General features: G+C 46.3%; 2 protein-coding genes across 22 annotated transcripts in view; both read right to left on the bottom strand.

Moving 5' to 3' along the window:
• Nucleotides 1–11055, bottom strand: part of LOC115547485 (zinc finger protein 883) — a 110878-nt gene that overhangs the window by 62187 nt on the left and 37636 nt on the right. The window lies entirely within an intron of this gene.
• Nucleotides 1008–2768, bottom strand: LOC115547525 (uncharacterized). The gene is made up of 3 exons (XM_030361831.1): nt 2315–2768; nt 1395–1678; nt 1008–1215 (listed from the first exon to the last, which is right to left on the bottom strand). The coding sequence occupies exons 1-3, from the start codon at nt 2721–2723 to the stop codon at nt 1144–1146; spliced, it is 765 nt and encodes a 254-aa protein (XP_030217691.1). The 5' UTR covers nt 2724–2768; the 3' UTR covers nt 1008–1143.

Genomic DNA, 11055 nt, shown 5'->3' with positions numbered 1-11055 from the left:
TGGACCGTCTTGTTTTCCACCTATCACAGCCGGAAAACAACCCACCATCTCCCTGTGGTTTAGTCTGTGGTTTGCAGATGTTGTCTCGAGCCAGTGCAAAACGACTTGCCGCACACGATGCATTTGATCTCGTTTGAAGCCGCAAAGAAAACCGCTCACTCTGCATCACCTTCATCCTCATCCTCAGCGATTGGTTTTCTTTCAGGCTCAGAGTATTTTGTAAGCGAAGGGTAGCCGAGCCTTCCGAGAACAGTTGGCTAATTTCAGATACAGCAGCTTTCGCAAGTACGTCCATTATGGACGAAAACTGTACTTCCAAAGTTGGACCGCACGGTAACATGTTTATTAGAATATTATACTCCGTTGTGGATAGAAACCAACAGGCGTACCACCGTGAAATGCCGCAAGAAAGCAGGGAGATGTTCCTAATTCCAACTCGGAAGGCTGGTGTCCGAGGCATCTGGATCAAACCATTATATCCTTATCACTTACACTTATCTCCCCGCCCTGTATTCCCAGTATAGGCCTATTACAATGAAAAAAAATATCAAAATAAGTCTAAATAAGTTGCATCTCAAATCATGACAGTGTAAAGAGGTTACATCTAGTATCCCATGTGAGGTCTTTGATTAAAATCCACTCATCACCTTGTTCATTAACTGGATTTACTACGTCTAAACAAGAAAACATGCATTGAAATAATTAGATTCAAATTTAGAATCAACAATATAACAATAGGTTCAATTACAATTGGGGCATTTAGCAGATGCTTTAATCCAAAGCGACTTACATCGGTTAATACACACATTGACACACCGACGGCAGAGTCATAGATACTGTGGTATACATTCATACAGCTGGCAGTGTCTGACTCTAACTGGAGTATTGAGTAGTTAACTCTAACTTCTAAGTACCATGAGAAGTTGGTAGTTCTCATGGTATAAATCGTTCAGCCCTACACCTGTCTGCCATGAAGAAAATGTAAATCGTTCTACTATAAAGTGTACGAGCAGTCCTTGTGTTTTAGCAGGGCACTGGTCATGATGAGCTTTCAAAAGAGGACCAGGCTTTATAGCTCAGGTAGAATCGAGTACAATCTCAGTTGATCCAGGTCGTTTTCTTGCATGAATGCAATGTGTATTACTAACCTAGAGCGGGCATGCCTCCACCAATATCCTCTTCATCTTTGATTGAAATGGTGTCTGGGGTCTGCAGCTTTCCAGGTAAAAAAAGAAAAACACACAAGACATATTCTTTCATTAGCACAGAATAGTTGTCAATCTCCGCTAACGACACTTTGAATCATAAAGGTGGGTGCTTTCTATGGGTGTGTGTTGGAGTTGTAGGAGAGGAAGTCTCTCTTTTGGGAGGGAAATGAGAAGATGATTTCCAACCTGCCCAGTCAGCTCCTCGCTGCGGACCAGCTCCTCGCCGCGCTCCAGGCTCTTGACCACGCTGTGGTCTGCAGACAGAGAGTTCAGCGCCTCCAGTTCAGACACGGTGACGAGTGTGCCATTGCCGTCCAGCGCCAGTGGGCCCCCCCCTTTTCCGTGGACGCTCAGGATCCTCAGCTCCTCGCTATGACTGGACAGGTGGGAGGAGCCAGGGGCGTCCACATGCAGACCATCTGAGGGGGCACCGCGCTGTGTGCTGCGGTTTCCAAAGTCATCGCATTCTCCTAAAGAGAGGGAAAAATGTATTTTTTTCAATGCATTATTTGCACAAAAGGAGCCAATGTGCATTTGTACACGTGAAAGAAACTATTTAAATGTATCTGTATGTAACATTGACACAGAGGGTTTAAATGTGTACTGCAGACACAGATTCAGAGTTTTGGAGAGGGATGTCTCCTCCTACCAACTCCTCCCTAGACTCAAAGCTCAAGCTGGTGACCAGGTTGAGGACACTGATCAACTGCTCTTGACTGTTTCCATCTTTGAGGTGCAACTACCAAGTTTGACTCGTGTTTCATCAGGGCTCTGGTCATGATGCTTTTCAACAGAGCATCAGGCTTTTTAGCGCAGATCGAATCTAGCAGTCAGCTTAGAATCGATGGGTGCTGTAAATGAGTACAGTTTCCCACCGCCCTGTGCTTGCATCTTGATGACGATGATGAGGAATACATTAGGCCTACATCCAAGACCATTCAAGGGGGAAGAAATGGGATTATCGTCATTATTCACTGTTCATTTTTTATCATGATTAATTATTATACATTTTTAGTTTTTCCAATTACTACAAATGTAACAATAGTGCCCCCTGAACACTTGGACCGTCTTGTTTTCCACCCATCACAGCCGGAACAACAACTCACCATTTCCTAGTGGTTTAGTCCGTGGTTTGCTGGCTCGACCCAGGGCAAAACGACTTGCCGCAAACGATGCATTTGATCTCGTTTGAAGCCGCAAAGAAAACAGTTCACTCTTCATCACCTTCATCCTCATCCTCAGCACTTGGTTTTCTTTCAGGCTCCGAGTATTTTGTAAGCGAAGGGTAGCCGAGCCTTCCGAGAAAAGTTGGCTAATTTCAGATACAGCAGCTTTCGCAAGTACGTCCATTATGGACGAAAGCTGTACTTCCAAAGTTGGACCGCACGGTAACATGTTTATTACAATATTATACTCCGTTGTGGATAGAAACCAACAGGCGTACCACCGTGAAATGCCGCAAGAAAGCAGGGAGATGTTCCTAATTCCAACTCGGAAGGCTGGTGTCCGAGGCATCTGGATCAAACCATTATATCCCCTATTGTGTGGCAAGGCATCCTCCAACAAGGACTTGGCCAATGAGAACGCTCTGCGGGCCTTGAAACTGGACACATTTTGTGTCTCCCACTCTCGTTCCCCAGTTACTTAGCACTTATCTCCCCGCCCTGTATTCCCAGTATAGGCCTATTACAATGAAAATAAAAAAATATCAAAATAAGTCAAAATAAGTTACATCTCAAATCATGACAATGTAAAGAGGTAACATCTAGTATCCCATGTGAGGTCTTTTATTAAAATCCACTCATCACCTTGTTCATTAACCTGATTTACCACGTCTAAACAATAAAACATGCATTGAAATAATTAGATTCAAATTTATATTCAACAATATCACAATCTGTTCAATTACAATTGGGGCATTTAGCAGATTCTTTAATACAAAGCGACTTACATCGGTTAATACACACATTGACACACCGACGGCAGAGTCATACATACTGTGGTATACATTCATACAGCTGGCAGTGTCTGACTCTAACTGGAGTATTGAGTAGTTAACTCTTACTTCAGTTAGCGCAAGTACCATGATACAGGGAGACCGCAGGAGGGACCTTTCTTCCTTTGGGACGTCACAAACCCCGCCTCGTGTCCCCCTCTCATGGTGAAGTGAGCCAGACGTCCCTCTCAGGAGCCACTTATACGTACATTCAATCAACGAGGTAACCGGGGTTCACCTTTTGAAAGGCATATGGTGTGTGAACGAGAGACATGTGTAAATATCCCTCAGGAATGGAGGTAGGCTTTTGATAAGAGTTCCTTCAAGGAGCCCAGTGTTTAAAAAATAAAACGGTTGTGTTGAGCAGCGCTGCATGCACGACCTAACTAATTGAAAATTGTATGTAGCCAATTGAAAAGGGGTTTCTATACATTCTCCTTGGACCTAGAGATGCCTCCCGTCCTCTCTAATTTAAAGGAGTTGCATTTGCATTGCAATTGTCGCAACAAATACTGAGGTCAATCTACTGACTTTTTTGTTGCGTAGATTCCTTCAACTGTCTTGCTGCCAAGTCCACGTCACCCACAGTGTATTGCAATTTAATGGTCACTCCCCCTCATTTTTGTTTCCTTTTTATTAACCCAGGATGTGAATTTGCCTGTGAGAATAATGTACACCCATTGTCACATTTAATGTATGCTTGGTAACTTTGATGCCTGTATCTTGCCATGATCATGCTCTATATTTAATTCAAATAATTGGTTCTCCGAAGGGTCCAAAATATAAGTGATTCTTCATCACAGAGACATCAATTATTATCAACAAAAACAGAAGGCGATTGAAAAGTTGGAAGGCGTCTTTGATAAAGCGAACAAAAAACCTACAGCGGTCATTTCAACGAATTCAGGATAGAGGTGTCAATGAAAGCGTCCCGTTGCCCTGTTTCCAAGCACCCTATTGCCTCTTTGTTTGGGTCGCTGAAGCTGGCATTGCACCTTCAGGACTTCACCCCGGTGTGAGTCGTCATGTGGCTCTTCAGGTGAGAGCTCTTATAGAAGCACTTCACGCATTGATCACAACTGTAGGGCTTCTCCCCGGAGTGAGTCCACATGTTCTATTCCCGAGCGTCGCCGCCCCTGAAAAAGCGCTTTGTAAAAGCTGGTTTGTACATCCCGGGTCCCGTAGGCACCTCCATATCTACCCCTCACCACTGGATGTCGCCCTCTTTCGTTTGTGATAAACAATTACGAGAATGGACGATGAGAGACTGGTCGTCGAGGTGGAAAAATATGTCGAATTGTATGACCAAAGTTTCCGTCATTACAAAGACAACTCCAAAAAGATCATTGCCTGGCGAGCCATAGCTCTGGAGTTTGGATCTTCAGGTGAGAAATCAACAATGGGGGACTAAGTACCCAAACCATTAACCATAATGGGAAATAGACGAAATCAAGTCACATATAATCACACCATGTAGGTAGAAACCAGATTACTTGTAATATATATATTTTTATTTAAGGCAAGGCAACTTCATTCATATAGCACTTTTAATACATGAAGCAGACTCAAAGTGCTTCACATAGAAACATTCTCATACAATAAAATAGATAAATAAAAAAAAACACAGGCAAAGCTCAAAAATGCATTGTCATGTATTAACTGTCTCTCTGGTATCAGATCATGTATTAACTGTCTCTCTGGATTTAAGGAAAAATAACATTAAGTGTCTCGAGCACTCAAATAAAATACACTGGCTACTGAATCCAGCACAGCAATAACATCACTGTATTTATCCCGAGGGATAAAAAAAAAGTATATATATATATATATGCAAAAGAGTATACCAGAGAGGGATAATAACTAGATTATAGGTCATCATATAGGCTGTACCATATGGTTCGGCCATTGCACACTTAGTGGCGAATTGAAATATTGGCGTGCCTCTCAGGATCTGCACGGAGCTCCTGGACCAGATTGTGGCATACCCCCTGTTCTTGTCTCTGTTCATTGATGGGGTGCCCCCAAACCCTTCGTCTTCTCCTTGCCCGCCTACAGCGCAGGAGAAGAAGGGCAGCCCCCCTCTGTCTGGCAACAGTTATTTATTCTGTTGAAAAAAAAAACCTCAATAAAATGTAAAAGAGCTTGCTCAATTCAAATGGATAACTACTGGCTGCATACATGCAAATGTGTGGCTATGTTAAGGCTATGTAGATGGATAGATAGATAGATACTGTATTGGTCCCAATGGGGATCAATAAAGCCATCCAGGAGCTCAATACAATAAATACACACAATAACAATTGGCCTTAAAAGGTGACTGCACTATATACCAAAAAGGCTTAATAGAAGGTCCTGCAGTTATTGAGATTGTTGATGCAGTAGATGAATAATGGCAAAATATAAAATAAATAAGAAATGACAGTAAATAAAACGATAAAGTGCCCTACAAACTAAGTTGATCTGATGCTTGAAAACATACTTTCACTTCGCAGATTATACATTTTACCAATTATTCAGCCAAAAAGATGGAAAATAAATAAACTAGGCTACAATAGGCTACTCACCCATTGCGTTTCGTCTCTTTGCTGCGGTTGATTGACAGGTGACTTCCTGGTTTTATACTGCAGCGCGGCCGTCGCGCCGCCTCCTGTTGGTGCTAGGGGCGGCTTTTGACGCGCGTAAAATGCGCGACGCTGCGCTGCGGCGCCGGTGTGTGGAGGCCTTTAATGGGGGCAGACTTTTTTACGCGCCGTTGCGGCGCCGGTGTGTGGAGGCCTTCAATGGGGGCAGACTTTTTTACGCGCCGCTGCGGCGCCAGTGTGTGGAGGCCTTCAGGCCTAGATTATCAAAATCCGCTCGTCTGCTGAATGTTTTGTTTATTATTTTCATACTTCGAGTTGATGTAGCTGATGAGATTCATATAATCAAGTGGAAAAGTGTTTAATTGTTACATTTTTGGGCTGAATTAAGAAAAATAATAAGAATGTATTCAGTGCACTCACTTTGTCTGGATGACAGAGCCATTCACAGAACTCATTGTTTTGACCACACAGGGAGTGCAGCCAGCACAGTGGGGGTGTATTCACACCTCTGGTTGCGGGAGTGAAGACACAAGGACTTCTAATTGCTTTGGTGTGTTTTGACTTTCCACTAACCCACCCCTTGTGGAAGCCAAGCACACAGAGACTCCAAAATTCTTTTACAACTTTTATTTTTCACCCAGAATGTGTTTAATTGAAAAGGCAATGCATATAAAACACAAGTAAACAAGATCTGTTTAGTTAAAAGCTCGCCCACCACGACAAGGTACAGATCTACAGGCGAGAACACGAGACCATGAGACGAAAGACAAACATGTACTACCATTCGCAAACATTTAGTTAAACATGGCGCCGACAGACATGCACACATCACAAGGACAGGCACACATAAATAACATTAATAATAATCAAAAACACTCAACAATTAAAGAACACACTTGTGCTTAAGATAAAAATTAACAAATGGCTTGTACAGGCTGAAGTGCAACTTAGCCTTTTGTGTTTTTGTGTTTTCTTTGGCAAACTTGTGCAACATGAAGCAGACAAATACCAACATCACAAAGACATGAAGCTGACAAAGACAAACAAACAACACGCATGACAAAAACACAGATTATCTTAACATGAACAACCACTAAAGGGTATGTAAACTGATTGTGTTAGATTGGAACTGATTAAGGTTAAAAGGATTGGCCTCGATATTGAACATAGACCAGAATGGATACTACAAAGTTAATTTTAACAGCAATATAAATAATAAATAAAAAACGAACAAAGAACTTCAAGTAAAATTGCAAAGTGCATTTTTTTGAACTATATAAATAGATATTGCTTGCTGAAGCACTTTAAAAACACAAAGAAAGAGGCAAACACACAAAAACAAGCCTCTTTCTCTCACCTACAGATGGCACAGGAACAGTGGCATCACATAGGCAAGTTATTCACACACACACACACACACACACACACATATACAGGTATTTACACAGTCCTCCTTTCCAACTCTGCATCCACGACACTCTTAAAGTGTTCAAAGTTGTCATACGCCACATTGTCGAAGCCAGGGGTAGTGGACTTCCTGGTGGATGGACAGTAGGCAAACATTTTCTGTATGCTTCCAGCCACTTTGTCCTTGGAAGGGGTGTACCTCTTCCGCTGTCCACCACAGTTTGGCACGTGGCAAGCCCCACATGGCCTTAGAGACTTGTTAGGCATGAATGCCTTCACTGTTGGTGCAGGAGGGACAAAGCTCTGGTTGCAGGATGGCCCACGATACAGGACGGAGGGGGCCTGTGGCTGTGCGGGGAGGACCAGCAGTATGGGTGCTGCCGACACAGGGGGTGGGCCGTAGGTCAAGGCAGCAGGTGGCCTCGGCTGGAGGTGGGTGGGCGCAGGAGGTTTCGGCCAGGTGGAGGACGACAACCCAGTGGGCTGAACGGGCCGGTTCGCGGTGGTCACAGGCTCTGGCTCATCAACAAATAATCTGGAAATATAAAATACATATGTGATCAGTATTGATATGACGTGTGTGCTATTTGCTTTCCACAGCCAACAGGTGAAACAAAGTTCCTATGACAACTTACCTCCGTTTCTCACCACGTCTCTTTCCAGCCTCGCGATGGATGTGCCCGTACTGGACCAGAGGCCGGTCTGGCGTTGGGAGGGATGTTGGCAGCGCAGGAGCCTCCGGGAACGGTGCGTCCGACAGCACTTTCAGGTGAGGAGTCACCTTGGGTAGTACTGTCGCCCCGTAGTTGGCCTTCTTCTCCTCCCTAGCAGTGAAGGTCGAGATCGACTTCGCGTTGATGTTGGGAAGTGGAATGGCGAGACCGCCGAGGATGGGGTCGTCTCGGACACGGTCAGCAATTCTTTTGTACTGTCCCTTCAAAGAAGTCGTGACCTTGCTAGGGGAGGTGAGCTGGTTGGCCGGTGCGCGGTGCTTCAGCATCTTGAGGAGGAGGTAGAGCAGGCGACTTTCCTCGGTCACCTGTGCTGCCTGAGCATACCTCATCCAGCCAAACTTGGTCTTCTGGGCTGCTCTGGTCTCAGGAGAGTCCGCCCCAAGACACCGACCGAACAAGGTGAAGCCCCACCTTGACTCATACCGCTTGACAAAGCGGGCAGCGGTCTTGTCATGGTCATGGAGAGCGTTGGCTGCGACGGTGATCTTCTGCCGGAGGTTGGCCGGCACAAGGAGGAGGTCGCTGTCGTCAGCCAGCTTTAGGAGGAGCCCGGCCAGTGCCTCCACTTCCTCTATACCCGGTAGATGCAGGTGACGGTGGGTCATGAACACGTCTTGCAGGGCAGGACTGTCCTCCTCTTCTGCCTGTTCTGCCTGAGTGAGGACGACGTGCTTCTCACTGACGCTGTCTATCGGGTCCTCCTCTGCATCGGAAGACATGCCGAGACCCTCGTCCGCCGTCTCATCATCGTCGCCCTGCTCAGTCGACACCGACAACTCCTCCTCCTCCTCACGCGACTGCTCTTCCTCAACTGCAAATATACAATTGTACTAATCACAAACATTTCTACACAACAATAGTTTTTTTTGCCCCAGGTTTGGCATCATTGTTTAAGCCACTGTACCACTGTACCTTTCTGCACGTAGCAGTCCCTGGCAGTGAAGCTGGTGGACTGGCACATGGCGGACTCCACACCAAGGAGCTCCTCCTCGTCGGGGTGCTCGTATGCTTCGGGGACTGGCATCGGTGCAGCAAAGCTGGGCTCCAGGACGTGCTTCTTGCCGAAGAGAAGCTCGGCCTGCTGGTTTATGCGCTGGATCTGCCGCGGGTCCAAGCAAGACGTCTGCAGGCCATGACCACCAGCGACACGGAGCGATGCCATGCGGTGGTTCCACTGCACGGCAAAGGACACCAAGTATACCTGAAACACACATTTCCATTTGACTGTTAATGACTGTTATTGTCTACAATGCTTACAAGTGTTTGAAATAAAGCTGTGAAATAAAATGCATCATTGAAGCGATCATTGACACTTTTCTTTTTAAATTACACCGTATGAACATGTGTCTGCAATAAAGCTTTATATATATATATTTATATACGTGTGTTTTAATCACTTACTTGGAACGGCATGATCCCACATCGCTGTGAAGGGACGGCGTTGAACAGGTGGGCGTGCAACCCCTCGAGAGAGTTGCTGCCTCGCCGGCACTTGAATTTGTTCAGCTGGATGCCGTTCATCACAACCACCTTCACAGAGACATACAGCTGAATGCCAGGGGGATCCTGTAACACACAACATATTCAAGGTCCTTATTTATTCTGGTGTCATTTTGAAATGTTACCATATACAAGTTTGAATGGTTTTGACACACGACGACTGCAGAGACATTAAGCCACCTGCATGCAACTGAGGTGCTTGCTCGAAACTGCCCAGTGCGCGTCGACGGCCTCGGCCGACTTGAAGAGGTGGATCCCATCGATGTCAAGGCCGGCTGGTCCCCGGAACTCGGCAAGGATGGACTCCATCACCATAGCAGTCTCCTGTAACACGTATGATATATTGTCAGCGTTAAGTGTTTAATCACATTATATTCACACATTTACACATACATTTATTTTCAAAGCTAGATCTGACAGATACAGTTGAATCCATGAATCTGTATGAATATGAAAACCACACTTACCGCAACCCCACGGGTGATACGCCTGACGTACGACCTGACCTGATGAGGCTTGAGAAAAGCCATCATCTCCTCATCAGTGTACCCGTCGTAGAGCTCCTTGTTACCCAACTTGACCGCCCGGACCAGCAGCATCATGTCCGCCTTGTTGTAAGCGAGCACGGCACCCGCCATGGAACTCATGAAGGCCCCGTACTTGGCGTGGCTCTGCTTGATCACAACGGCGTCCCGGCGGCGCAGCCAGTGGCGGACGTCCAGCCTGATGACAGTACCCCTCTTCACCCAGTCACCAAACAGGTTCTCCAAGAACGACGAACTGCCGTCACCGAAAATGATATCATGACATTTCGTGTGGGATGTTACATTCGTTACATGTTGGATTATCCATTTCATTATCGGTTTCCACTGCTATTGAACTCACCGACAGCAATTGTTGTCCGCGTACAACACCTTCGGAGCAGGAGCGTTGGCGCGGCGAAAGCGGGCGACCAGGCCTTTGGCCATGCGTGCGTAGCACCCCTCCGACTCGGAAGCAACCACCACCGTGGTCAAGAACTGACCCCACTCATTCAGCACGCTGGTCAGGTACTGCATGGTACCCTGGCCGTCGCCGTAGACCTTCTTGAGAATCTATAAAAACAAAGCAGAACATTCATTGTGTGGAGTGATCATATGGAACAAGACTGAATGTTGATAAACAAGTACTCTATGCTGGACATACCTTCCTCGTGCCGTCGATGCACAAGATCTCCCCAGTAGTGCTGAGGATCTGGTCCCTGTACACGGGCATCTTCTCCATCTCCTGGATCAGGTGCGCGCGCCTCAGGACCCGAGCAGACGGAAGACGAGACGGGGCGATGGGAGGGGTGTAAGTGCCAGCTGCTCTGGCAAAAGAAAGGATGCCTCGCTGAGAGGAAGAGGATCCAGCCGCCGACGTGTGGGCGTCGTACAGGAGGGTCTGGTACAGGTCCCGACGCTCCACGTACCACTCGTCGTGGCCCTGCTGCAGCAGCCTCTGCACCTTGGCCATGGACACCGCGTTGAGTCGGTCACTCATCAGGGTGATCACACTCCTATCCACGGCACGCTTGCCACAGAGAACGGAGGGGAACATCATTCTGACGGCCGGGGCGAGGCTCATCAGCAATTTAGGGCTGTGCGCCA

This window comes from Gadus morhua, chromosome 7, assembly GCF_902167405.1.
Source record: "Gadus morhua chromosome 7, gadMor3.0, whole genome shotgun sequence".
NCBI classification, from domain to species: domain Eukaryota; kingdom Metazoa; phylum Chordata; class Actinopteri; order Gadiformes; family Gadidae; genus Gadus; species Gadus morhua.
This window is presented reverse-complemented; position numbering and strand designations above follow the sequence as displayed.